Here is a 27,674-nt window from a genome sequence, read left to right as displayed (position 1 = left end):
GGCTGGAAAAGAGACCTCATCCACTCAAGGTTGTTTTCCTGGATCCATCAGGTCCTGATAATGGCTTGCTTTTCTCGGTGAGCTGTGTGAATGTATGACAAGGGCTTTGTAATTTGTTTTGGGGGACAAAGCCCTGGTCACCTCTCTTCCATCCCTCATGTGGCCCCCAAGGCCCCACCTCATCTCAGGACCTGTAGCAGCACAAGTGTTTTCAGGAGCATCCCCTTGGCGCCTCACCCAAGACCCTGAGGGCAGGTGCTGGAAAAACAGGGAGTCCTCACATCTCCTGGTGACTGCATGTGGTGGTCACAGCCGACGGTCATCAGTCCATTGGCTCAGCCTGAGGTCTGCTTCATCTGGCGTGGCCTTGGGGGCTTGAGCACAAGGACCAGGCGCACGGACCAGTCCCCAACCAACCCTGGCTCCTAGCATTAGGCGCTTTCCCCCCCCCCTGGCAGGTGGGGGCTCCTGAAACCAGTGAGCAACCACGTGGCCCAGGGACAGGCTGGGGGTCCTGGGTCAGGCGAGGTCCTGGTGGCGCACGTGCACCAGGCGCACAGTGTTCTTTGGCTCCTGGATCGGGCGCAGAGCCAAGAGCCTGAAAGTGTGGCATCGCTGGGAAGTCAGATGGGGGAGAACGTGGGAAACGTCCGCCAGCTGCTCCTATTTCTCCTGCCGGACTGCGGGAGCCGCCGCCAGCTCAGCCCGCAGGGACCCACAGGCTCGACCGTCTGGGCGCACGACGAAGGCCGCAGCTCGCCGCCGGACCACCTCGGGGCCCGCTCAGCTCGCGGGCGCCCGGCTCGGCGTCCGGCCGGCCTGCGCGCCCCTCTGCTCCCGGCGCCGCCGCCGCCGCCACTCCCCCACATTCCAGAGGCCGCAGCGCCGTCTCCTTCCTCGCATTCCTGCCCCCACAAAGGAGTCCCTCCGCCCCCGCGCGGCCGCGGGAGGAGGGGGCGCGGCCCGGCGCCGCAGAGCGCACATTCCTCCGCCTCGCGCGCCACTGAGCGGAGCGCCGCCGACCCGGGCCGCGCGTGGCTGGCGGAGCGACCCGGCCCCGCGCCTGCCCCGCCCCGCCCCGCGCCCAGGGGTCCCGGGGCGGGCTCCGGGTACCGGCGGACGATGCGGCGGCGCGGCCGGAGCGGCGGCGGGAAGCCGAGGCGGAGGTGACGCGCGAGGGCCGGCGGGCCGGGCCATGCAGCGCTCCCGGGCGGCCGCGGACGAGGCGGCGGTGCTCCTGGCCGGGCTGGACCTGCGGGAGCTGCAGCCAAGCGGCGACTCTCCGGGTCGGGGGCGGCGGGGGCCGCGGCCCGGGCCCGGAGACGAGGCGGCGCTGGCGCTGGCGCTGGGCCGCCGAGGGAAGGGCGGCGCCGGCGTCCCCGAGGCCGGGACGGACGGACTGAGCCGTGGGGAACGCGGCCCGCGGCGCGCGGCGGCCCCCGAGCTGAGCGCGCAGCCTGCGGGCAGCCCACGGGTCAGCCTGGCGGGCTCCGACGGCGGCGGCGGCGGCGGGAGCGCCCGTTCCAGCGGCATCAGCCTGGGCTACGACCAGCGCCACGGCAGTCCGCGCTCCGGCCGCTCGGACCCGCGCCCGGGCCCCGGGCCGCCGTCGGTGGGCAGCGCCCGCTCCAGTGTGTCCAGTCTCGGCTCCCGCGGCTCTGCTGGGGCTTATGCCGACTGGCTCCTGCCCGGCGCCGGTCCCGCGCCAACTCGCTCCCCCGAGCCTGTCGGGCCGGCCCCCTTCCCTCTGCCTTCGCTCCCGCTGCCCCCGGGCCGAGAGGGCGGCCCGAGCGCGGCCGAGCGGCGGTTGGAGGCGTTGACCCGAGAGCTGGAGCGGGCGCTGGAAGCGCGCACGGCGCGGGACTACTTCGGTGAGCGGGTCGGGATGGCCTCGGGGTGGCGGCTGGGCCGGCCTCGGGGTGGCCGGGGCCGGGCCCGCGTGGGAAGAGGGAGGACACGGGGTGCGAGTGTGATCCGCCGCCCTCGCCTCTTGGTCTCCCACCTGGAGAAGGGCTTCTGGGAAAGTGAATGGAAGCCTTCATCCTAACGGAGAAAAAGTGATGTTAACAGGCAGAACGAGCCATTGCTGGAGAAATTCTTCTGCACCCTTGGCACGTGCCTCTGTTCACCCTGCTCGATGCTTTGTGACCCAGGTCGGCCTAAGCAGTGGAGGGACCCGCCCTCCCGGCACTCCTCCTCGCCCCCAGCGGTGTAGGTTGTGGACAATAGCGGGGTGGTGGCGGGGTACTGGGGTCCAAGTACCGGGTCCCACCTGACCTGAGGCTCCCATGACGGTCGCTGTTGGAGGTAGAGTGTGGGAGGGAGGGAGAGTCCACCTTGAGGATGAGGGGACCAAGCCAGTCAGACTGGGCTGTCCTCTCTCTGGGCCGTGCTTTGTACATGGGATGTTTCCAAAGAGAATCCTCCTTGACAGCTTTTGCAGAGCTCACCGGTGCCTGCCAGTCTTTCCCAGTCTAACCCAGGCCCTCACAGACCCCGGTTAGTTCTTTGGACAGTGCTTGGGACTCTAGGCTTGAGGTTCGGAGAAGAGACCCGGGGGAGGGCTTCCTTCCCTCCCTCACTGATAAGCAGGAAAGCCGAGGCCCCCAGCTCTAGGGGTTGCTGGCTGCTGGTTATCCTGCCAGGGACGGAGGCTTGTCCTGGGGTGTCATGCATTCATTCTAGCTAGCAGCTCAGGACGCCCTGAACTGGGTCTTGAGGGAGGAGGAAGCTCTGTGTGATAGGTCACAATGGGGGCATTTCAGGCAGAGGGAAGAATGGGCAAGAGGAGGATTGTTCCACTACACTCCCCAGGGTTGCAGCCCAGGAGGGAGGGGTCAGGTGATCAAGGGAGTGTGTGGCCTGCCTTTGGGAGGGGGAATGTGGAAGGGTTTCAGGCTCATCTGGGAACAATAGGTGAGAATTTCTGGTGTGGCTGTTGTGGCATGGCCAGGCATCAGGGAGATGAGGTAGGAAGCTGTTGCCTCTCCTGCCTGGCAGGTGCCAGGAGCAAAAGCAGGGGCTGTCTTCTAAAGAGAAAGACTTTCCATTGCTTTGTTGCAAAAGGCTCTTCATTTTCCTGTCCCTGCCCATTGCAGAAACTAGCAGGTGTGTTCTGTGGGCCTCCGCAGCTACTCATGAGTCCTTGTGTGAACCTGAGGTGGCTAGACCCAGGCAGGTAATGTGAGACCAAAAGGGGCCCAGGCACAAGACCATAGGCATAGTGGCTATTGGGTCATCCTTTCTAAAGGGAGCTGCCACTCAGTCCTGGCCCATTGAAGCCACGTGGAAGGGGAAGGTGAGTGATGATAGATCTTTCTTTTTCAAGAGAAGCCAGTTTAGGTTGGACCATCGTCCTGTGCACTAAAAGGTTTTGGTTCAATTCCTGGTCAGGGCACATACCTAGGTTTTGGGTTGATCCCCAGTTGTGGCACATTCAGGAGGCAACTGATCGATGTTTCTCTCACACATTGATGTTTCTCTCTCTTGCTCCCTCTCTCTCTAAAATATTAATTAAAAACATTCTCTGTTGAGGATGAAAAAAAGGGCAACTATTTGCTTGAACTGCTGAAATTTATCTGCTAATATTTGATATTTTAGAACTATAAAAGTGGCAATTTTATGTTATTCAACCTGAATAATACAAAGTTTTTATACAGGGAAGTCTGCAGGGAGCCCAAGCTCAAGTGGTGCCTGACGAACCTCATCCTCAGGGTGTGTTTCCCCCTTGCTGTGCCATTCCTTCCTCTCCTTGGCCCTGGCACCAGCTGACCTCCTGATCCCTCTGCCATTCAGTGATGTCTTTGGAACTTTCCCATCTCAACAAGTTCCATTGCCATTAGCCAGTCACCAGCCTCAGGCTTCTGGAGCCTCTCTCTCTCTCTTTTTTTTTTTTTTTTTAATATTTTTTATTGATTAAGATATTACATATGTGTACCCTCTACCCCCCCCCCCCCCCCCCGCTCATCCCCTCACCCCCCCGTTGTCCGTGTCCATTGGTTAGGCCTATATGCTTGCATATAAGTCCTTTGGTTGATCTTTCCCCCTTGCCCCCACCCTCCCCTACCTTCCCTCCAAGGCCCGACAGTCCAATCAATGCCTCTCCGTCTCTGGATCAGTCCTTGTTCATCAGTTTATGTTGTTCATTATATTCCACAAATGAGTGAGATCCTGTGGTATTTATCTGCTCTCCAGTTCCATCCATGCTGTGGCAAATGGTAAGAGTTCCTTTTTCTTCTTCCTCTTCTTAAAGAATATCTTTCAGCATTCCATATAATGCTGGTTTGGTGGTGATGAACTCCTTTAGCTTTTTCTTATCCGTGAAGCTCTTTATCTGACCTTCCATTCTGAATGATAGCTTTGCTGGATAAAGTAATCTTGGTTGCAGGTTCTTGCTATTCATCTCTTTGAATATTTCTTGCCACTCTCTTCTGGCCTGCATGGTTTCTGTTGAGAAATCAGCTGACAGTCGAGTGGGTACTCCCTTGTAGGTAACTGACTGTCTTTCTCTTGCTGCTTTTAAGATTCTCTCTTTATCTTTTGCTCTTGGCATTTTAATTATGATGTGTCTTGGTGAGCCTCTCTCTTTTTTTAAAAAAAATACGTTTTTATTGATTTTTAGAGAGAGAGGGAGGGAGAGGGATAGAAACATCGATGAGAGAGAAACATCAACATCGATCAGCTCCTTCCTGCACGCCCCCCACAACCCAGGCATGTGCTCTGACCAGAATCGAACTGTTGACCTTTTGGTTCCTGGGTCGAGGCTCAACCACTGAACCACAGAGGCCGGACCTTCCGGAACCTCTTTAAGTTAGATGACCTCTCTGCCTTCTCCTCAGCCACCCACTCCCAGAGCCACACCCTGTTTTTGCCGCCCTCTGCAGTCTTCAGTTCTGACTGTGGCCTGCATCTCACTGGTAACTTTGACCCCTCTCATCGCCGTCTGCCCTGCTGCATTGCCAGGGGACAGAGTGATGGTCTGGTCTTCGCGTCATCCATCTCCCTAAGCCTTGGTCAGTCCCCTCTTTTATTCCCTCAGAAACCTTCCTCTCTCCTCCAGCCCTGCCTCTTCTACTTTGCTGAGAAAATGGAGGTCAGCAGCTTGCTTCCCCAATGCTTCCTGTTCCTTTCCCCACAGGCTCTTGAGTACACATCCAGATCTGAGGACAGGGTCCTTTCATCTCCAACTCAACCTTCAGCTCTCCTGTGTCTACTGGCCCTTTTCTTTTGGCTGTAAATACGGACAAGGGTCTTTCACTAAAAACAAAAACCCCAAAGCTGCATGGCCACAGAGTCCGGCTGGCCCTTTCGTCTTCTCATCCGAGTGTCTGATTGGCATTGTCTTTGCTTATCCGCCTCTGATATCCCCTCACTGGGCTGACCCAGCTGACTCCCCAGCCCCAGTGGGTGTTTGCCAGGCCTTGTTGGTCTGGACCGCACCGCTGCACCCACAGGTGGAGTTGACTCCCCTTGACATGTTCTGTTCCTTGAATTTCTGAGGTACCTCATGCTTTGGTTCTCCTTCAGAGTATTTTTATTAAAGTGACGCAGGCACATATTTAGGAAAACATCAAACAGAACCTAAAACCTAATGATGTGAGGTCATAGCGCATCCTCTGCCCTGTGTCCACAGGCAGCTGACTTCTATTTCTTCACATAGTCCAGTAACTTAGAGGAGTGACAAGGTCGGACTTTCAAAGTACATGGACAAGCGTGAAGGTGTGAGAGTGGATCATTTTCATTTTAGAAAGAAAGTCTGGCTGCAATTTTTGGGATGTGTTTTGGAGGCCAGGCTGGGACACCATGAGGAGGCTGAAATAACCATTGGGATGAGAATTGATGATGGTGAATCAGGCTAGTGGGAGTGAGGGTAGGGAATGAAGTCAAGATTAGGGAACAGAGGAGCCCAAATTGGAGGTGAGAGAGAGGGGCATTCCTGGGTGCTCCCTGAAACCTGGCTACCCCAAAGTGCCATTTCCTGAGCAGGAACCCAGAGGCAGAAGCAGCTTTATTATTATTACTTTTTAATCCTTAACCGAGGATATTTTTTCCATTGATTTCTAGAGAGAATGGAAGAGAGGGAGGAGGGTGTGTGAGGGAGAGCGAAACATGGAAGTGAGAGAGACACATAGATCGGTTGCTTCCCACATGCGCCCCTAACGGGGCTGGGGAACCTGCAGCTGACGTATGTGCCCTTGATTGGAATCGAACCCGTGACCCTTTGGTCCACAGGCCAATGCTCTATACGCTGAGCCAAACCTGCCAGGGCAAGGGCAGTTTTGTGGGTATTATCTGAACAGGAAGTCATGGATTTGCACAGTTAGGAGATGACTGAGTGTGGACTAAGCTTGCTTGCTTTCTTGACTGATGGGAGGGGGGAAATGGGATGGCTGATGGGGAGGAGGGGGTTTTTAAGATGGAAGAGGCTTGACCATGGGTAAATGTTAAAGAGAGAGGTCTGGTAGAGAGTAGGAGGGAGAGGGTGAGGGCAGCATGTCCTAGAGCAGCCGGAAGACTTCGGGTCCAGAGGGCAGAGCCTGTCTTCAGGCCCTTTGGGGCCTGGGACTCCCTGGGTAACTCTGAGAAGGGGACTTATTTTTTTTTTTTTATATGTCTTTATTGATTTCAGAGAGGAAAGGAGAGCGAAAGAGAGATAGAAACATCAATAATGAGAGCGAATCATTGATCGGCTGCCTCCTGCACACCCCCTACTGGGGATCGAGCCCACAACACAGGCACGTGCCCTTGACCGGAATCGAACCCGGAACCCTTTCGTCCGCAGGCTGATGCTCCATCCACTGAGCCAAACCGGCTAGGGCAGTGGTCGGCAAATTGCGGCTTGCGAGCCAAATGCGGCTCTTTGGCCCCTTGAGTGTGGCTCTTCCACAAAATACCGACTTCTGCACATGGGCCACGCACTGTACGTGTGCGCCCGCACGTGGTATTTTGTGGAAGAGCCACACTCAAGGGGCCAAAGAGCCGCATGTGGCTCGCAAGCCGCAGTTCGCCGACCACTGGGCTAGGGCAGAAGGGGACTTCTGATGTGTGGGCTGGCCACATATGGTCTGGGTCTCCAGGAGGGCCAGTCAGGGAGTCCCTTAGGGGCTAGTGCCAGGCTTTGCCCTGGCATTGCTAGTTACCCTTCCCTTTACCACCCATCTCCTGACTGCTGGATATCCTGCTCTGTGTTGCCAGGGCTGGTCTCTGATTCCACCTGGTAGTCCCAGATGCTACTCAGGTATCACCTTATCACCAGAGCCTTTATTTTATTTTATTTTATTTTATTTTATTTTATTTTATTTTATTTTATTTTAATCCTCACCTGAGGATACCCGAGGATATTTTTTCCATTGCTTTTTAGAGAGAGTGGACAGGAAGGAGGAAACAAAGAGAAACATCAATGTGAGAGAGACACATTGATTGGTTGCCTCCTGCACACTCTCTAAGCCGGGCAGGGATCAAACCTGCAACCCAGGTATGTGCCCTTTACCGGGAATCGAATCTGTACCCTTCGGTCTAAGGGCTGACAATCTAACCACTGAGCAAACTGACCAGGGCCTCAGAGCCTTTTCTGACTGCCCTGCTTAAAAATCACACACTCAGACACATCTTTAATCAGTATTTTTTTCCGTAGCACTTGCTGCTTCCTCCTAAGGTATTATTTGTGTTGTCTGTCTTCCTCCACTGGAATGCAGGCTCCTTGAGGGTGGGGACTTGACTGGTGCATTGCAGAATCCCTGGCATCTCAGTGTGCAGGGCATGTGGCAGGCATTGCTGTTGATGTGCTGACTGAACAAGAGAATGAGTGAACTTTGCGGTACCGATGAGGACAGTGTGGCTGGGAGGGTCAGCGGCTCTGCCCTGGTTGCGCCGTGTGGTCTTCATTCTTTCTGGTTCATAGACTGAAGAAAGGATTTTCCCCATGTCCAAGAGCAGCTCATGGGGAATGGGTTCAGAATGGCCTTGTAGGTATGCAGAGGTCATGATGATTTTGATGGCGAGGATGGCTCTGTGCCAGGTGCTCTGCTGAACAACAACAGCAACAAACCCTAAGCAGTGGGACCCTAACTGCCCCATGTGAGCCATTAGCAACTGTGTGATGGAGGTCTAGAGCAGTTCACTTGCCCAAGATCAGGCGGGTGGGCAGCACTAGGACTGGGAATTGGATGCATGTTTATCTCACACCATGGTTGTGGTGCTAACCACTGCTCTTTTCTGCCTCTCCTCCCGTAGGCATTTGCATCAAATGTGGGCTTGGTATCTACGGAGCAAGACAAGCATGCCAGGCAATGGGGAGCCTGTATCACACCGATTGCTTCATCTGTGACTCCTGTGGTAGGTAACCTCTTTCTGGCCCTTCTTGCACCATGGACTGCTTTGCACCTAAGTCCCAGGCAGAGGGACCACCAGCTCTGACCCAGGCTGAAGTGTGGAGGAGGCTGAGTTATGGCCCCTTTCTCTCTGGGCCTGGCCTGCCTGAGAGGCTTAAGCCCTGGGAAGGTCTGCTGGCCCCCTGGAGAGAGGTGTGGGGTCAGAGAGGAGCCATTTGCTAGCCACAGGGAAAGGCTGCCCCTCTGGTCCTGGGCGTTGGAGCCTTCGTCCTCTGTAGGGTACTGAAGTCTCCTGGCTGCCTGGACACCATGCCTTCTGCCGTTATACAGGGCTAATATTTCTTTTCCATGCAATTGCTTTTTTATCTGAATTTTGCACACAGTATAAACTATAAATGTAATTTAACCTAGAGAAAGTTATAAAAAGAGAAAAGTAGCTATAACCCAACCAGCATAATAAATCTGCACTCTTGATATTCTACAGCCCTTTTAAGCTTTGCCCAGAAGCAGACATCTTCCATTTATTTACAGGAAACATTTTAATATTTTATTAAAGTATAATATAGGCACAGTGTTAGGTCACATCATTCTGAGAAGCTGTTTTTACCATAGCAGACAAACACTTACCTTTCCATTATTATAGGAGTTCTTTTTTTTTAAAAATATATTTTATTAATTTTTTACAGAGAGGAAGGGAGAGGGATAGAGAGTTAGAAACATTGATGAGAGAGAAACATCAATCAGCTGCCTCCTGCACACACCCTACTGGGGATGTGCCCACAACCAAGGTACATGCCCTTGACCGGAATCGAACCTGGGACCCTTGAGTCCGCAGGCTGACGCTCTATCCACTGAGCCAAACCGGTTAGGGCTGTAGGAGTTCTTTAAATGTCCTGGATAAAAGATCTTTGTTGGATATATGTGTTATAAATTCTTTCCCTAACCTATTCTTGCTTCATTACTTTCTAAATGAAGTCTTCTGATGAAAAGAAATTCTTAATAAAATCCAATTATTCTTTGTTTATAGTTACTGCTTTTAATGCCCTCCATGAGAAATCTTTTTAGTCTCATGTTTTAGACATCTGTTTTTATTTTGTGAGCATATTAAACATACCTATTCTGTATTCTGAATCTAATAGTCCCAATATCTGATGTCTTTTGAAGTCCTATTTCTACTGTTTACTGTTTCTCTTCACTCTCAGTCATGAGACCTTGTTTTCTCATGTGTTTTATAATTTTTGATTGTGGAATATGCCTGTGGGAATTTGTTGAGGTCTGTGTTGAAGTTGCATTTCCCTAGGGAATGTCTGAAACCTCTCTATTAAGGAAAAATTTTAAATTTAGATGGGGGAAAGTGTATTTTATTCTTTCGTGAGTATTTTTACATACTCATGGGCTTTTATTCATGCAATGTATGGCAATACAGACATTTTTTAAAAAGAGTTTTAAAAAATATATTTTTATTGATTTCAAGGAGGAAAGGAGAGAGAGAGAGAAACATTAATGACGAGAGAGAATCATTGACTGGCTGCCTCCTGCATGACCCCTACTAGGGGGCCAAGCCCAAAACCAGGGCATGTGCCCTTACGGGGAATTGAACCGTGACTGCCTGGCTCGTAGGTGGATGCCAACCTCTGAGCCACGCCAGCCGGGCTTAAAAAAGATTTTTAAAGTTGATTTTTAGAGAGAGAGGAAGGGAGAGGGAGAAGGAAACATCTATGTCAGAGGGAAACATTAATTAGCTGCCTTCTGCAACCCCCTACTGAGGATTGAGCCCAAAACCCAGACATGTGTCCTGACCAGAAATTGAACTGGCAACCTTTCAATGCACAGATGATGCCCAACCAACTGAGCCACACTGGCCAGGGCCAGTCATTATTCTTTTTGATGCACGAATTGTTTCAGACTTGGCCAGACTAAGTCCTTTCCAGTTGGCCCCTGTGCCCTTTGACATATCCCCATCATTCTTTGAGCACTTCTACTCAAGCACAGATGTTCTAGGTTTATCTTTGTTTTTAATTGAGTACAATTTACATACAGTACAGCAAACAGATCTTAGGTGTACAGTAAAAAAAGATTTAAAAAATTGATTTTAGAGAGAGGGGGTTGGGCAGGCTCAGTTGTTTGGGTGTTGTCCCATGCACCAAGCAGTTACTGGTTTGATACCCTGGTTGTGGGCTCGATACCCAGTAGCGGGTATGCAGGAGGCAGCGCATCGATGTTTCTCTCCCCCTCTCTCTTCCTCTCTCTCTAAATCAATAAAAACTTTTTTTTTTTTTAAAAATATATTTTATTGACTTTTTACAGAGAGGAAGAAGGGAGAGAGATAGAGAGTTAGAAACATCGATGAGAGAGAAACATCGATCAGCTGCCTCCTGCACATCTCCCACTGGGGATATGCCCGCAACCCAGGTACATGCCCTTGACCGGAATCGAACCTGGGACCCTTCAGTCCACAGGCCGACGCTCTATCCACTGAGCCAAACCGGTTTCAGCCATTTTTTTTTTTAAATAAAAGGAAACATCAGTGTGAGAGAAGCATCGATGGGTTAGCTCCTGCACGTGCCCAAACAGGGATTGGACCTGCCACCCCTCAGTGGGAGGGACGGTGCTGCAGAGCTGTAGGAAAAGATTTTGGATAAGTGTATATATTTATGTAACTCACACCCCTAACAAAGATACAGAACATCTTCAACACCCTAGAAACTTCTATCTTGTACTTCTGCAGTTTCACCGTGTGCTTTCCCATCATATCCACCTAACCAGCGTCCTGATTTCTACACCATAGATCAGTTTCATCTGTCCTAGAACTTCATGTAAATGCAGTCGTCGTATGCACTGTTTTGTGGTTGATTTTTTTGTAATCATGTCTTTTGTTGTTGTCCATGTTACATGGAGTAAAGGAGTTGTAACTCACTCCTTCTTATTGCTGAGTAGGAGTCTATTGTATGAATATACCACAATTTGTTTATCCATTTAAGTGTGGGTAGATACTAGATTGTGCTGTGAACATTCTTGTACAAGTCATTTGTGGACAAATGTTTTCATTTCTCTTGGGTAAATTCCAAGAACTGGAATTTCTGGGTCATAGGCTAAGTGTATGTTTAACTTCATAAGAAACTGCCAAACTGTTTTCTAAAGGGCTTGCACCATTTTATACTCCTACTAGAAATATAAGAGAGTTGGGTTGTTCTACATATTTGACAATTGGTATTTTAGTCTTTTAAATTTAAGCCAGTCTTTTAAAAAATATATTTTTATTGATTTCTGAGAGAGAGAGAGAGAGAGAGAGAGAGAGAGAGAGAGAAAGAGAGAAACGTCAATGATGAGAGAGAATCATTGATCGGCTGCCTCCTGCATGCCCCCTACTGGGGATCAAGCCCGCAACCTGGGCATATTCCCTGACCGGAAATTGAACCATGACCTCCTGGTTCATAGGTCGATGCTCAACCAGTGAACCACACTGGTGGGCTAATTTGAGCCAGTCTAATAGGTGTGGAGAGGTATCTCATTGTGGTTTTTAATTTGCATTTCACAGAGGACTAATGAGGTTGAGTATCTTTTTGTCTGCTGCTTGACCATTTATATCAGCAGTTCTCAACCTGTGGGTCGCGACCCCTTTGGCAGTCGAACGACCCTTTCACAGGGGTTGCCTCAGACCATCCTGCATATCAGATATTTACATTACGATTCATAACAGTAGCAACATTACCGTTATGAAGGAGCAACGAAAATAATTTAATGGTTGGGTCACAACATGAGGAACTGTTTTTAAAGGGCCAGAAGGTTGAGAACCACTGATTTATATCATTGGTGAAGTCTGTTCAAGTCTTTTGTTCCATTTTTAAATTGGGGGTTATTTGTCTTTATTATTTAGTTGTAGGAAAAAAATATGTATCTTCTGAGTACAAGTTCTTTTCACATGTATGTTTTGTGAATATTTTTTCCTAGTATGATTTTTAAAAATATTTTTAATGATATATATATATATATATATTTAATATAGTTTATTGATTTTTTACAGAGAGGAAGGGAGAGGAATAGAGAGTTAGAAACATTGATGGGAGAGAAACATCGATCAGCTGCCTCTTGCACATCTCCTACTGGGGATGTGCCCGCAACCAAGGCACACACGCCCTTGGCCGGAATCGAACCTGGGACCTTTCAGTCCGCAGGCCGACGCTCCATCCACTGAGCCAAACCAGCCAGGGCATGATATATTTTTTGATAAATTTCACATTTTGATGAAATCCAATGCGTCAGGTTTTTTTTTGTTTTGTTTTGTTTTGTTTTGTTTTGTTTTATAGTTACTATTCTTTGTGACCTGTTTTTTTGGTCTTCCTTTGAGTCATAAAGATAGTCTCCAGTGTTCTCTTCTGGAAGCTTTAGATTTCCCATTTCTATGTTTAGATTGATAACTCACTTCATACTAATTTTGTGTATGTTGTGAAGTATGAAATTGAATGTTGTTCTTTCCCCACATGGATATTCAGTTGTTGCAGTACTATGTGCTGAAAAGACTTTGTTTTCCCACTTGTGTGTTTGTTGAAATATTTCTGGGTCTATTTTTGGATTTTGTTCTGTTCCACCGATTTTTTTTGTCTCCTCATCCCAATATTATGACACTGCCTTTGATTACTGTAAGTCTTAAAATAGGAAGTAGGATAAGTCTTCCCGCTTTGTCAGTCTTTTTTTCCAGATTATTTTGGCTATTTGCTGTTCTTTATACTTTTATATACATTTCAAAATTGGCCGGTCAGGTTCCACACACACACGAGTGCTGGCATTTTGTTTGGGCAAAATCGAGAAACAAAAGGCGCATAATCCATTTTCAGTTAAAGGATTTCAAATCCTAAGTTGCATAATAATTTATTTTTCTATATTTTATCAAACTAGTGTTTATTTTTTTTATTGTTATTTTTAAAAATATATTTTATTGATTTTTTACAGAGAGGAAGGGAGAGGGATAGAGAGCTAGAAACATCGATGAGAGAGAAACATTGATCAGGTGCCTCCTGCACGCCCCCTATTGGGGATGTGCCTGCAACCAAGGTACATGCCCTTGACTGGAATCGAACCTGGGACCCTTCAGTCCGCAGGCCGACGCTTTATCCACTGAGCCAAACTGGTTAGGGCTAGTGTTTATTTTTTGTATAAATTCTAAGCTTTTGTTTCTTGAGGTTTTGTCTTAGTATGTATTTTACTGGTTTTAAATAAATTTTAGCTATTCTTAAAAGAAAAGCATTTGAATGTATAGATCAGTTTGGGGAGAGCTGATACCAACATCTGAAGCCATAAAGATGGTTGTCAGGAGCTGTGCAGGGTCTGAGTGGGATTTTTTCCTACTTGCAAGCTGACCAGTCAGCCTGCCACCAGTTCACGGATGCTGCCTGAAGACATAACCTGCTGGGCAGACTCGCAGCACCGCAAGCTGCACGCACGTCACTAACATTCACATCGTGTTTGCCCTCCTGAGCCCCACGGGTCGCATGGAGTGGCCGCGATGGATGCTGCACATGCAGTGGGTCTGAGTCAGGTCCGAGGAACCCTGGCTTAGGGAACCCCAGTATTTTATAATGGGCTGCCAGCAAAGCTATCTGACCCTTGTCCTGGAGGAACACATCTTTATTACTCTGGACAGCGAACAAACCTGCCCTCTGCTTCAGAGGGAGATGCTACCTCTGTCTTCTAAACAGTTTGCTCCACAGATGTCCTTGGAAAGATAATCCCTGCCCTGGCTGATGTTGCTAAGTGGTTAGAGCGGTGGCCCTCACACTGAAGGGCCTCGGGTTCCATTCCTGGTCAAGGGCACGTACCTGGGTTGCAGGTTCGATCCCCAGCCTTGGTTGGGATATGTTCAGGAGGCAACCAATTGATGTGTCCGCCTGCCTGCCTCCCTCCCTCCCTCCCTCCCTCCCTCCTTCCCTTCCACACTCTGTTTATTTATTTTTTATTTTTTCCACACTCTGTTTATTATACTGGGGTTGTTTGCTGTGTATATTTTTGTGTCATTAAAAAATTTTTTTAGCCCTAACCGGTTTGGCTCAGTGGCTAGAGTGTCGGCCTGCGGACTGAAGGGTCCCAGGTTCGATTCCAGTCAAGGGCATGTACCTTGGTTGCGGGCACATCCCCAGTAGCGGGTGTGCTGGAGGCAGCTGATTGATGTTTCTCTCTCATTGATGTTTCTAACTCTCTATCCCTCTCCCTTCATCTCTCTAAAAATCAATAAAATATATTAAAAAAATTTTTTTTAAGAAATTGATTTCAGAGAGGAAGGGAGAGATAGAAACATCAATAATGAGAAAGAATCATTGATTGGCTGCCTCCTGCACACCCCCTACTGGGGATCGAGCCTGCAACCAGGCATGTGCCCTTGACTGGGAATTGAACCAGGGACCTTTCAGTCCACAGGCCTACACTCTGTTCACTGAGCCAAACCAGTTAGGGCCCTTCCATGCTCTCTGAAAATCAATGGGAAAAATATCCTCAGGTGAGGATTAACAGAAAACAAAAAAGTAGGAAAAGGTAATCCAGAATGAAATCTGAAGCTCTGTCTGTAGGATGTGCAGAAATGCGAGCCATCCAGTGGAGCGCCGCCTTCCAGCAGTGGCATACCCCCCTGTTTATGTAGGTCTTTTACAATTTCTCTCAACAAAGTTTAGTCTTTCAGAGTAAGGTCAGACATGTCTTTCATTAAATTTATCCCTTAGTATTTATGGATTTTTTTGGATACTGTTATAAGTGCAATTTTAAAAATTATGTTCATTTCCAATCATTTGTTGCTAGAATATAAAAATATATTTGGTTTTCACATGCTGACCAACTATCCTACAACCTTGATAAACTCACATATTAGTTCTAGGGAGATTTTTTTTTTTGTAGATTCCTTATGAATTTCTACATAACATTATATCATCTGTGTTTAAAAATAGCCTTACTTTTTCTTCCCGATTTTTAAGTTTATTTACATGTCTTACTGCACCGTGGAGGGCTAGTGCATTTACTGTATTACCTCATGTCTGCCGTCGGCTGTGCGCTTTCACGGGTGCTGTCCTGGTGCCGGAGGAGCCCTCTTGTCCCCAGTTAGGCCTGGGCTTTCTCCTGTCTCATGGGGGTGCCTCTCATAGCTGCTGGGGCTCTTTTGACAAGGACGCCTCTTTCATATTAGGCTACTTCACCTGGTGAGAGTTGTACTTGTGATGTTCATGAAATAAGGAAAGTCATTCTGAAAAGTGTTCTCAGTTTAACTGAAATGAATGTGATTAAAAAGAAATTAGAACATCAGTTTACATTTGAAACAAGTTCTTCCACTATTTACTTTGACAACCTCTTACAATAGTTATGTTGACATGTTCTATTTAATTAAAAAATATTAATTAGCTTTTCGGTCAGAACTGCCATCTCCCAATAATTCACTAAAATGACTAACACAAAGGAAAGAGGAGAGGCACCCCTGTAGGTTCTCTAGGCCTTTTAGGAAACACGGAGTTGTTCCTTTGACCACCTACATGTGCACCTACAAGAAGGTGATATTGTGGACATCAAGGGAATGGGTCCTGTTCAAAAAGGAATGCCCACAAATGTTACCATAACAAAACTGGAAGACTCTACAATGTCACCCAGCATGCAATGGGCATTTTTTAAAAAAATATATATATATTTTATTGATTTTTTACAGAGAGGAAGGGAGAGGGATAGAGTTAGAATTGTAGAGAGAGAAACATCGATCAGCTGCTTCCTGCACACCTCCTACTGGGGATGTGTCCGCAACCAAGGTACATGCCCTTGACCGGAATCGAACCTGGGACCTTTCAGTCTGCAGGCCGACACTCTATCCACTGAGCCAAACCGGTTAGGGCACAGTGGGCATTTTTGCGAACAAACAAGTTAAAGGCAAAATTCTTGCCAAGAGAATGTACGTATTGAGCATATTAAGCTCTCCAAGATCCGTGATAGCTTCCTGAAACGTGTGAGGGAAAGTGATCAGAAAAAGAAGGAAGCCAGAGAGAAAGGTACCTGGTTCACCTGAAGCGCCAGCCTGCTCCACCCAGAGCACAGTGAGAACCAATGGAAAGGAGCTGAGCTGCTGGAACCCTTCCCTATGAATTCATGGCATGATGAGTATATATAAAAAAAGACCTGTGTACTGATAAAAAGGTTTCTCCTAATTGAGTAGAAGTGTGGTGTCCCTTCCCCCCCCCCCAAAAAAAATAAAACTTTGTGTCCTAAAAAATATTAATTACTATATGAAAAAATGCTCAACGGCACTAATCATCAGGGAAATGCCAGTTGAAACCACAGTGAGCTATCACCTGTCAGAAAGGCTGTCATCAATAAATCAACAAACAACAAGTGTTGGAGAGGATGTGGAGGAAGGGGAACCCTTGTGCACTGTTGGGATTCTAAATTGATGCAGCCACCGTGGGGGAAACAGTGAAACAGGAAAACGACCATATGACCTAGCAATTCCACTTGTGGTTCTTTATCCAGAGAAATCCAAAAACACAAATTCGGAAAGATAAATGCTTCCCTGTGTTTATTACAACATTATTTACAGCCAAAATACGGAAGCAGCCAAAGTGCCCATCAATAAACAAGTGGATAGATAAGCCGTGGTGCATATCCTATCTAATAAAAGAGAAAAATGGTAATTGGCGTACGACGATACCCTTTTCATTGGCTAATCAGGGCTATATGCAAATTAACTGCCAACTATGATTGGCAGTTAACTGCCAACTAAGATTGGCAGTTAACTGCCAACAAGATGGCGGTTAATTTGCATATGTAGGCACAATGCAGGGAGGCGAAAGGGAAAGCAGGAAGAAGCCCCCTGCCACTGACAGTGATCGGAAACCCAGGGGGGAGCTAAGAGCTGCCCGCCAGCCATGATCAGAGAATCAGGCGCCTTTGCCGCCCTGGCCAGTGATAGCAGGAAGTAGGGGTGGAGCCAGCGATGGGAGCTGGGCACGGTCGAAGCTGGCAGTCCCAGGAGCTAGGGGTCCCTTGCCTGGGCCTAAAGCGAAGCCCACGATCGCGGGGCCGCTGCAGCTGTGGGTCCCCGCTGCCCGGGCCGGACGCCTAGGCCAGAGGCGTTAGGCCTGGGCAGGGGCGGAGCCTGCAACCGCGGGGAGCTAGGGGTCCCCTGCCCAGGCCTGACACCTCTGCCAGAGGCCTCAGGCCTGGTCAAGGGGCCGATCCGGTGATTGGTGATCGGAGGGTGATGAGGGTCAACTCCTCTGGCCGAGGCATCAGGCCTGGGTGGGGGGCGGAGCCGGGGATTGGGGGGATATGATGGTCCCCTTGCCCAGGCCTGAAGCCTGGGTCAGAGGCGTCAGGCTTGGGTGGGGGGTGGAGCAAGCGATCAGAGGGAGATGGGGGTCCCCTGTCCAAGCCTGACACCTCTGGCGGAGGCGTCAGGCCTGGGCAAGGGGCCGATCAGGTGATCGGAGGGTGATGGGGGTCAACGCCTGAGGGCTCCCAGTATGTGAGAGGGGGCAGGCTGGGCTGAGGGACACTCCCCTCCCCACACACACCCAGTGCACGAATTTCGTGCACCGGGCCCCTAGTAATATATAATGAAATATTACTCAACCATAGAAAGAATGAAGTCTTACCATTTGCAACAACATGGGTGGATCTAGAGGGTACTATGCCAAGTGAAATCAATTTGACAGAGAAAGACAAATATCGTATGATTTCACTTATATGTGGAATATTACAAATAAATAAATCAACAAACAAAACAAACAGTCCTAGACACAGAGAACAGACTGATGGTTGCCAGATGGGAGTTTGGGGGGCTGGGTGAAAGGTGAAAGAATTAAGTGATATTGGTGGTTATAAAATAATCACAAGGAGGTGAAGCACAGCACAGGGAATATAGTCAGTGATGCTGTAATAACTGTGTGTGGTGTCAGAGGGTATTAGACTTATTGGGGTGATCACTCTGTAAGATATATAAATGTCTAATCACTGTGCTGAAGCTAATCACCTGAAGCTAATATAATGCATGCCAACTGTAATTGAAAAATAAACTTAATTAGTATAATGATAACAACATCACATTAAAGGGAAAACTTAAAGTTTGTCCATAATCCGCTTCTTGTCTGTTGGAGGAGGGTGCTGAGAAATGGCAGCAGGGACCCCATCCCTGATTTCCAGCGGCCCAGGGACCCCTTTCTCCACCCTCGTCCTTGCAGGGAGACGGCTTCGTGGGAAGGCGTTCTACAATGTGGGCGAGAAAGTGTACTGCCAGGAGGACTTCCTGGTGAGTCAAAGCTGTGCACTGGCCGGTCCCTGGGTGGAGCAGCGCAGGGACCCTCCTGACTCCCATGGAGACCTGACGCCAGGAGGCAGGTGCTGGCTGGGCAGAGTGCCTCTTTGTCTCGTAACCTCCTGGGTCCTGTGTCCCCTGATAGTACTCCGGGTTCCAGCAAACGGCTGACAAGTGTAGCGTGTGTGGACACCTCATCATGGACATGGTGAGAACCTCCCCCAGTCCCTGGAGCTCCTCTGTCTTGGGCAAACTTAGGACCCCGCCCTTTTCACCTGTTGCAGACCTGCCAGGGGCTCAGAGCCAGAGCCTATTCCAGGGGCTGTGCTGAGCCTTCCACCTGCACTGACCCCTCAGTGCCTCCCACCCCCAGATCCTCCAGGCCCTTGGGAAGTCCTATCACCCAGGCTGCTTCCGGTGCTCTGTGTGCAGTGAGTGCCTGGATGGGGTGCCCTTCACTGTGGACGTGGAGAACAACATCTACTGTGTCAGAGACTATCATACGTGAGTAGCCGGCGTGCGGGGCAGGTGTGATTCCCGTTTCCTTCCCTGGATACATCTTCCTGGCCCGCCTGTCTGTGTTCTCCATTCTTTTTTGTTGTTTGTTTTGTTAATCGAGGATATTTTTCCATTGATTTTTTTTAGAGAGAGTGGAAGGGACGGAGGGAAGGAGAGAGAGAGAGAGAGAGAGACAGAGACAGAGACATCAATTGGTTACCTCTCGCACATGCCCCTACCAGGGCCGAGGATTGAGCCTGCAACCGAGATACCTGCCCTTGACTGGAATCAAACCTGCGACCCTTCAGTCTGAGGGTTGATGCTCTAACCACTGAGCACCCGGCTAGGGCTTGTTCTTCCTTCATGATCTTTTCACTTCCAGCCTCCCCGTGTGTGCTCAGTGGTTGGGTCAGGGTACAGATCTCTGCCAGATTTCTTTTTTCTTTTTCTTTTTTTTAAATGTATTTTATTGATTTTTTACAGAGAGGAAGGGAGAGAGATAGAGAGCCAGAAACATCGATCAGCTGCCTCTTGAACATCCCCCAATGGGGATGTGCCCGCAACCAAGGTACATGCCCTTGACCGGAATCGAACCTGGGACCTTTCAGTCCGCAGGCCGGCGCTCTCCACTGAGCCAGATTTCTTGATGGTTCAGCCACCAGCCATGTCTTTCCTCTCCCCACCTGTGCCTGCATGCTCCCTTTTTCCTGCTAAGGATTCTCCTTACGGCCACACCTGGCTTCTATCCGTCTGTCCCCAGGCCAGGCCTCTTTTATATGAGATGGAGGTTGGGATCTCCACACATTCTTTTTCCTTCCTGTCGGGTACTCATGCGAGCAGCCAATCCATTCTCCCTTGCTGTGACTCCAGGCTCAGCCCTCGGAGCTGTGGTCCTGTGTTGCTGCCATGCCTGGGGTTGGTACCTGGCATAGGTCCTGTTGCTCAGCGTGGAGCCAGCTTTTTTGCAGGCATCTCAGCTAGAGGGCAGCCCATACCTGGAAGTTAGGGGGCAGGGATCTTGCGGAAGCATGAGAGAGAGTGCTGAGTGGAACCTGAACCCATCCTGGAGGAGGTGATGGAATGGAGGGGTATTGGGGAGTCAGATAAAAGGCCATTGCCAAGAAGGCATGGCAGAAGCTGCCCCTACCCTGTGTGTCCACATAAGGACCTGGGACTGACGCTTGGGCAAGGTCGTGGGGCTACTGTGGGCAGGCCTGCCCTGGGCCCTTGGCCTGTGGTCCTCAGCGGGTCACTTCTGGTTTCCTTTATTTTCCAGGGCTTTTGCACCAAAATGCGCCGCCTGTGCTCGTCCTATTCTCCCCGCACAGGTAAGAACCACCCACCAGGAGGTGATCAGGTGCCTGGCCCAGCAGGGGCAGGTCCCACCCGCGTCCGCCCCAGCTCTTGGGCCCCTGTGGGAGGGATGAGCAGATGCTCCTGCCCATGCCCCTCAGGGCCGAGGGATGGGTATGTGCCCATCGTGCGGAGTGCAGTGTCCCTGCGTGAGTTAGAGGGAAATGGTGGCCCCTGCTGCTTGGCCGTGTTCAGCTCCATTGCCCATCGATGAAGGAAGGACTCCTTCCTGGGTCTCTTACCTCTGCAGGTAGAGGTGGCGGGGGAGCAGATGAGATGAGATGGGGCAGCCTGTGCAGGAGACACCCTTGGGTAGTGCAGCTCTCCCAGGCATTGGGTCTCCCACATATGCTGGTTCTGTCCCAAGCTGGGGAAGCAGGACTGGCAGTGGTCTTCTGACTCCAAAGAACTGAAAAGAATATGTACCTGCACGTTCACACCCACGTGATGGCTCTCATGGACACGTGTGCATGCTTTTGGCACATGCACATCCATTCATGTGCACCTACCGATGCCCATTCTTGCCCTGAGTCATTGTCACACAGGCACGAATGCACATCTACCATGACAAAGCACACGGTGTAGGCATGTGCCCCCGTGCACAATTCACCTCGAACCCCAGCTTGCTTATTGTGTGTGAACCCCATCTCTTCCTCCAGGGTTGTGAGACAACTCTCCGTGTGGTGTCCATGGATAGAGACTACCACGTGGAATGTTATCACTGTGAGGTGAGCCTGGTCTCCCGGAAGGCTGGAGGCTGGGGCAGTTCCCCTTCACACAGGTTTCCTTCTCTCTAGGTGTTGTGCGAGCCCACCTCCTCTTTTATGTTTCTTACCCATTCTACCTGTCTTCCCCGCCCCCCCCCACCCCCAGTGAGCCCTGTCCACAAGACATGCTCTCTCTCAGCCTGTTTCCTATTCAATCAAATATTTACTAACAATTTAAAGTGTGTAGGGTGTTGTGGGTCACATAGAATATAGTCCCTATCCCCATGGGAGACACAGGTATTCAGGCAGTATCTACAGGTCATCATTGCTAACAAGGGAGTTTTTGTAGTGCATAGGAGGTCTTGGAGGGAAAGATTTCTGGAGGGTTTGAAAGGTGAATAAGAGCCAAGGAGGCCGTGAGAAGGCATTTTCAGGCAGTCGAAGCAGAATGTGCTTAGGTGTGAAGATGGGTGTGTTGTTTGTGTCACTAGAGAAGCTGGCAGGTGCTGGGGACAAAAGGCCACATGAGCTGAGAAGTGTGGACTTATCTGGGCAATGGAGAATGATCAAAAAGGGTGACAGCACATATGTAATAACTTAATCAATAAAGAAATTTTTAAAAAAAGTGACAGGATGGCTTTTGGGTTTTAGAAAGGGCACTCAGCACCCTTTCTAAAGGAAGAGGGACAGGGGGGCTGGGCTTCTCTGAAGAGGTTGGTGGAGTTAGGGGTGTGGTCCTGGGTTCAGGGAAGTAAATTGAGCTGAGTGATGGTTAGGCAGTAGAAAGGACTGGAATTGGTCAGTGATTGGATGTGGGAGTTTCGGGGTTTGGAGGTGTCCATTAGGACCCCAGGAAGGTGAGAGGAGGAGGGGATAAGATGCTCTTATTTTTGGCAGCTGGAGACACCTGGATAGAGATGTGCAGGCAGCAGGTAGATGTGCTGCAGTTGAAAGCCTCTGACTACAGGCACAGGAATCTGGAGTCATGGCGTATACAGCCCTTTCCTCTCTGGTGCTCTGCCCTATGGTTCCAGACACCTCGGCCTCGGAGTCCTCAGCCAAGAGGACTAGAGGGTCTCTGGGCAGCCTGGAGAGTAGCTCCCTTCTCTCGGAGATCACCGACCTGCCTTGCCTGTGGCCTAGGGTCTGAGAATCCATTTTTCATGTATTTTGCCTGGCTTTTCATTATTAAAAGTAGGATGGGGAGTCCAGTCCTTGTCCCTATCATGGCCTGAAGCAATAGCCGCATCCTGGGCCTACAGATGGCTGCTGAAGCCGGGGGAGGAACGGAGGGCTCCAGGAAGGAGCGGGGCTCATGATGGCCCAGAGAGCAGCCATGTTTGGGAGATGCATGGAAGCAAAGCAGCTACATGGGGAGGCCAGGCGTGAGTGAATGAGGAGGTAGGAGAAAACCTGGAGGAGCGGTTGGGTTTCAGAGCCCGGGAAGAGCAGAAGGGAGTGTGAGGGAGACATCTTCAGTCATCAAAGGTCCATTTGGAACCAGGTTGTCCTGGTGGGGGCAAGTGGTCCAGTGGGAACAGGAATCCTGAGTGGGGACAGGGAAGGAGGGTCATGGTCAGAAGAGGGCCATGGATCCCCCTCTACAGTAACGGCATCCTGCTCTGCGGTCCTGGACACGGTGGTGTCCCTTGGGATCCCTAAGCACAATCCCTAGGGCAAGGAGCAAGCCAAGCTGTGGGTGGTCCACCCTCAGATCCTCAGGATTGTGAAACCTGTAGATGGGAACTAGGGTCTCTAGGCCCCCTTTCTCCTCCCTGCTCTGGTGTGTGAATCAGGAGCAGGACCCAGTCAGGGGCTATGTCAGGACGGGTGCCCGGAGGGAGGACACTTGAAGCATGCGTGGCTTGGAACGTGAGGCTCCATCGCAGTCCTCCGGCTCCATTACTGCTGTGGCGCAGGGCAGGTGTTGGTCTCAGGGCCTTTGGGTAACAAGTGTCGAATGTTCGAGGCAGGAGTTCAGCTCCGGATGCAGTGAGAGAGTGACCTCCTGAGGTAGGAGGCAAAAGGAAGGAAAAAGTCCACTTGGTCTTGCCCGGTGTCCCACTGTCTCCAACAGCCTCCCTGGCTGCCCCTCACACTTCCTGCCAGTTTTTTACAGAGGTCACATACCAATCACATAACTTGTTAAACAAAATTAGCCTGTAAAGAACAGCACAGAGATAAAATGGTAAGATGAAGGACTTACAGCTGAACTTGTTTACTTGAGATCACCAGTTTTTCTCTTCCATTATCTCTTAAGGCCACTGGCCCAGGCATTTGATAACCTCTCCTTCCCAAGATCACCAGTGGCCCCCCCCCCCCCCCCCCCCCCGTATTCGGATCCAGGAGACACTTCTCAGTTGTCGCTGCCCTAACCTCTCAGCAGCTCTCTACATGCTGACTAGTCCCTTCTTGACTTGTCACAGTGCCCCGAGGACCATCCATTTTTGGTTTTCTTCCCTTTTGTTTCCCCCTCAAATCTCTCTTTCTTTCTCTTTCTTTCTAAATTGATCTTAGAGAGCCCGGCTGGCACGGCTCAGTGACAGAGTGTCAACCTATGAACCCTGGAGGTCACGGTTTCATTCGTGGTCAGGGCACATGCCCGGGTCGCAGGCTTGGTCCTCAGTGCGGGCCATGCAGGAGGCAGCCGATCAGTGATTCTCTCTCATCATTGATGTTTCTGTCTCTCCCTCTCTGAAATCAATAAAAATATATTTTAAAAATAAAACAATAAATAGATTTTACAGAGAGAGGAAGGGAGAAAGAGAAACATCTATGTGAGAGAGAAACATCAGTCGGCTGCCTCCTGCATGCACCCCTGACTAGGGATTGAGCCTGCAGCCTGGGCACGCACGCTGACTGGAACTGAACTGGCGGCCTTTCGGTGCATGGGAGATGCTCAACCAACTGAGCCACACCGGCCAGGGCTCGCTCTTCTCTATGTTGGAGCCTTCATGGCTCAAGCCATTTGCCCTCTTCTCTTTTCTAGTTTTCGGTGCTCCTAGGGCAGTGATGGCGAACCTATGGCACGCGTGTCAGAGGTGACACGCGAACTCATTTTTTTGGTTGGTTTTTCTTTGTTAAATGGCATTTAAATATATAAATTAAATACCAAAAATATAGATCTTTGTTTTACTATGGTTGCAAAGATCAAAAAATTTCTATATGTGACATGGCACCAGAGTTAAGTTAGAGTTTTTCAAAATGCTGACACGCCAAGCTCAAAAGGTTCGCCATCACTGGCCTAGGAAGATGTACTCTGTTTTGTTAAGATCAATCTCATTTTTATGTCCGAGCCCCCATTTACTGTCCAGCCCTCTCTTGAGACTTCAGGCTGTGTCCTCCTAAGAGGCTCCCAGTTCTGTGTGTCCCACACTGGGCTCCTGATCCCCCACCTTAAGAATAAAAGCCAGAGTCCCTGGAAGTTTGACAGAGCCCTGCCCATCTGCCCCACACCCCATTACCCTGAGGTGCCAGTATGGCCCCCCTGTCTACTCACCCTGGGGTGGGGCTGTGTTCTTCCCTAGGACTGCGGGCTTCAGCTGAGCGGGGAGGATGGACGCCGCTGCTACCCGCTGGAGGGCCACCTGCTGTGCCGCCGCTGCCACCTCAGGCGCCTCCGGCCTGGGCCACTTCCCTCACCTGCTGTGCATGTCACGGAGCTCTGAGCTGGAGCAGGAGCCCGACCCTGGGGCTGTGTGTGTGTGTGTGTGTGTGTGTGTGTGTGTGTGTGTGTAGGCAGGATGGGTGACCCAGGTTGGGCGGAGCTCTGCGTCAGGGTGGCACAGCCACCCCTCCTCCAACGCCCACCCTGCCAATTGCCACCAAGCTGCTGTCCGAGGGGCCGGCCCCACGGCGAAGCTACTTCTATTTATTCACCGTCTGTGCCTTCTCCAGCTGCTTCCCTCCGTCAGGCTCTGCCCACCTCCCCTCACCCCATCCCCACCCCACCCTGTCAAGGGGGCAGGCTCCCAGACTGCCTGGATGGAGCCAGTTTCCTGTTCAGAATGGGCCAGGGACCCCGTTGCAGAGCGCTGGGAGCAGGCGGTATTTGGCCTAAGGGCGCACACATTTGTGTGTCTCATAAGCGGCTTGCCCACCAGTATGTGCCTTGTTTGCGTGGGGTCACAGGATGGTGTGGGGCCTGCAAAGGAGCCCTGCCTTTGGCCACTGTGGTCACTGGGTTTTGGCCACTTGGATTCCAGTGGGTGTTTTCAGCTACAGTCCCACCTGGGGCTCCCATCCCTAGCTCCTGGCTTGGGACTCCCCCCACCCCCATCTTTCAGCTTCTGAAAAGAACCACGCCAATCCCAGCCCTGCCCGCGGGAGAGCGCCGCTGCCAGAAAGCACTGGATGGGGCTCCAGGACCAACGCATATGATTTGACTTAAATTAAGTTTTTCCATTGAGAATGTTTTCATTTTCTTTAAAAGAATATAGTTTTCTTCTAAAACTTGGCCCACGTTGTTATTTTTAGGAAAGTTACAAGAAGCAAATGTCCACTTGTATGTCATATTTTCAGGGTAAAAGCATTGTAGTTTAACTATTTTTGTATAAATGGCTCTAAAATCTCAATATATGTGTCTGCCTTTTAGACATTAGAATAGTTGTGGGTGGGGGGGTGTCTGTCAATGTCTTAGGAGTGGTAACCTTAATGTGGTTGGAAGAAATGTAGATCACATTTTTTTCTTTGAAAGACACGTCAGCCTTGGGAAGCCTGGAAGCCCGCTGATGGCTTGTGCTGGAGTTGCCCTGTGGCTGGCCCCAGGGGCAGGTGACCTGTCATGATAAATCGCAGTGCTTTTCACGGAAAATTGTGACTTCAGTCCCTTTGTTCCTGTGGGAACCTGAACCTTCTCTTGGCTCCTGCGCTTGCCCTCCCTTTCCTTCAGTGTTAGAGTGGGTCTCTGCTGGTAGGACCACTCCTCTGGGGGAGCCAGGCAGCAGGAACCGGATGTTGTGGGAATGTCCGTGGGGAGGATGGAAGGGGAAGTGGCAGCCAGGGGTGTCCGGCTGGGCTGAGGCCTGGGGCTGGGAGGCCCCCTGGTGGGCTGAGGAAGCAGGTACCGGAGGAGTTTGTTGAGGAAGGGGGTGTTTAAACACAGGTGGTTCTGAGATGGGGAAAGTGTCTGGAGAAGGGGACTTCAATGGGATCAGGGTGGTTTCTTGAAGGAGGTGATCCCAACAGGGCAGGTGAGAGTAAATTCCAGGAACAGGAGCCCACTTCCGGCTTTCTCTTCTTTCTAAGCCGACTGCTTTGCTTTCTAGCCAATAATTGCAAAGCTTTCTTCTGGTTGCCCTCTTGCTTCTGATGTCAAAGCTGCTTTGCCCTAGGTTTCTCCTTGTTGCTAACAGCCCTTCTCTTTTCTCTTCCTCTGTGTCTGCTGTGGAGGGGGCCTCGGATCGTCCAGTTCCACGCCTGCTCCGTGCGGGTTACCCTGCTTCCACACCCAGCTGGACTGGGTTCAAGTGCCATACTTTGCTAAAAGTCAGAGGCAAGGGAATGCATGGCCCTGGGGAGTGGGCACATCTCTGGCCACCTTTGCGCTGTCTGCACTCCAGCGCCTGTATTGCTCTGTCAGGACTGCTGACTGCCACTATCCCTCTGACCACAGAGCCTTTGCACACGCAGCTCCCTCTGCCTAGTCCACTCCCTGCCCAATACTTTAATTCCTCATCCAGTCCTTCAGACCCCAGTTACACAAATAAGCCAGACTCCCAGTTATTACACCAAACACTCAGAATTTTGGACTCCTGCTCTCCAAGCTCATTTTCCAAAAGTAGCATATTCTAGTCCATTTTAAAAAACTATTTTTATTTCAGAGAGGATGGGAGAGGGACAGAGAGTAACTTCAGTGATGAGAGCATTATCAATGGGTTGTCTCCTGTATTCCCCCTACTGGGGATTAAGCTTGCAACCTGGTATGTGCCCTGACCAGGAATCAAACCATGACCTCCTGGTTCATAGGTTGATGCTCAACCACTGAGCTACACTGGCTAAGCTCTTCTAGTCCATTTTCAGGAGTTGAGACTCCAAGCCAGATTGCCCATGACCCTCCAACCCTGGTGCCAATGCACTTGCTCTTAGGATATCTCCCCTGACATCAGTACCTGGTGACACTTGTGCCTGCCTGTGATCACCGCTGTGCTTTCATGTATCAAGAGAACGAAAGTTCTTTTTAGACCTCTATCTCCTCACAAGATGGTGTGCCCTCCAGGCCCGGGTCTGTCTGGGTCTCCACAATGCCTGGTACATGGTTGGTACCATAGCCCAAGCAGACTCTGCTCTGGCTTTTAGGGTCCAGACTTAGGACACCCACCATTGGTCAGCAAGTCCAAGTGCAGCCTGAGTTGCCCAGTAAAGGAGCCAAGGATGAGATATAAAAGCCCAGAAATCAGGGTTTACTTAAGTACTACACACACTGCACCAAGTGTGCCCATGTGTGGCCCAGGCAATACCATACGGGTGTGCCTTTGTGCTAGGTCCTCAGTTCAGTATTCATGCATGGAGGCA

The 27,674-nt window shown here is 50.4% G+C and overlaps 1 protein-coding gene across 5 annotated transcripts; it reads left to right on the top strand.

Moving 5' to 3' along the window:
- The first annotated feature begins 997 nt into the window (after window positions 1-997).
- WTIP (WT1 interacting protein) lies at window positions 998-25,754 on the top strand. 5 transcript variants are annotated; one of them, XM_059666955.1, is made up of 8 exons: window positions 1,003-1,871; window positions 8,233-8,334; window positions 18,530-18,597; window positions 18,749-18,811; window positions 18,888-19,107; window positions 20,378-20,429; window positions 21,114-21,182; window positions 24,689-24,850. In XM_059666955.1, the coding sequence occupies exons 1-8, from the start codon at window positions 1,196-1,198 to the stop codon at window positions 24,705-24,707; spliced, it is 1,269 nt and encodes a 422-aa protein (XP_059522938.1). In that variant the 5' UTR covers window positions 1,003-1,195; the 3' UTR covers window positions 24,708-24,850. The 5 variants fall into 5 exon arrangements, with proteins under 5 accessions (XP_059522941.1, XP_059522942.1, XP_059522940.1 ...); XM_059666954.1 differs by having other exon boundaries at window positions 1,007-1,871; window positions 18,977-19,107; window positions 24,689-25,754; XM_059666958.1 differs by lacking the exon at window positions 21,114-21,182 and having other exon boundaries at window positions 998-1,871.
- Window positions 25,755-27,674: the final 1,920 nt, after the last annotated feature.

The sequence above is a fragment of the Myotis daubentonii genome, chromosome 15, assembly GCF_963259705.1.
Source record: "Myotis daubentonii chromosome 15, mMyoDau2.1, whole genome shotgun sequence".
Lineage (NCBI taxonomy): Eukaryota > Metazoa > Chordata > Mammalia > Chiroptera > Vespertilionidae > Myotis > Myotis daubentonii.
Note: the sequence above shows the minus strand (reverse complement) of the source record. Positions and strands in the feature narration are given on the sequence as shown.

Bases quoted from the DNA above. Each gene is read 5' to 3' on its own strand.
- WTIP (XM_059666954.1), top strand. From the start codon at position 1,196: ATGCAGCGCTCCCGGGCGGCCGCGGACGAGGCGGCGGTGCTCCTGGCC. The intron at 20,430-21,113 runs GTAAGAACCACC...CTCTTCCTCCAG, and splicing joins GTCCTATTCTCCCCGCACAG to GGTTGTGAGACAACTCTCCG. The intron at 21,183-24,688 runs GTGAGCCTGGTC...GTTCTTCCCTAG, and splicing joins TGGAATGTTATCACTGTGAG to GACTGCGGGCTTCAGCTGAG.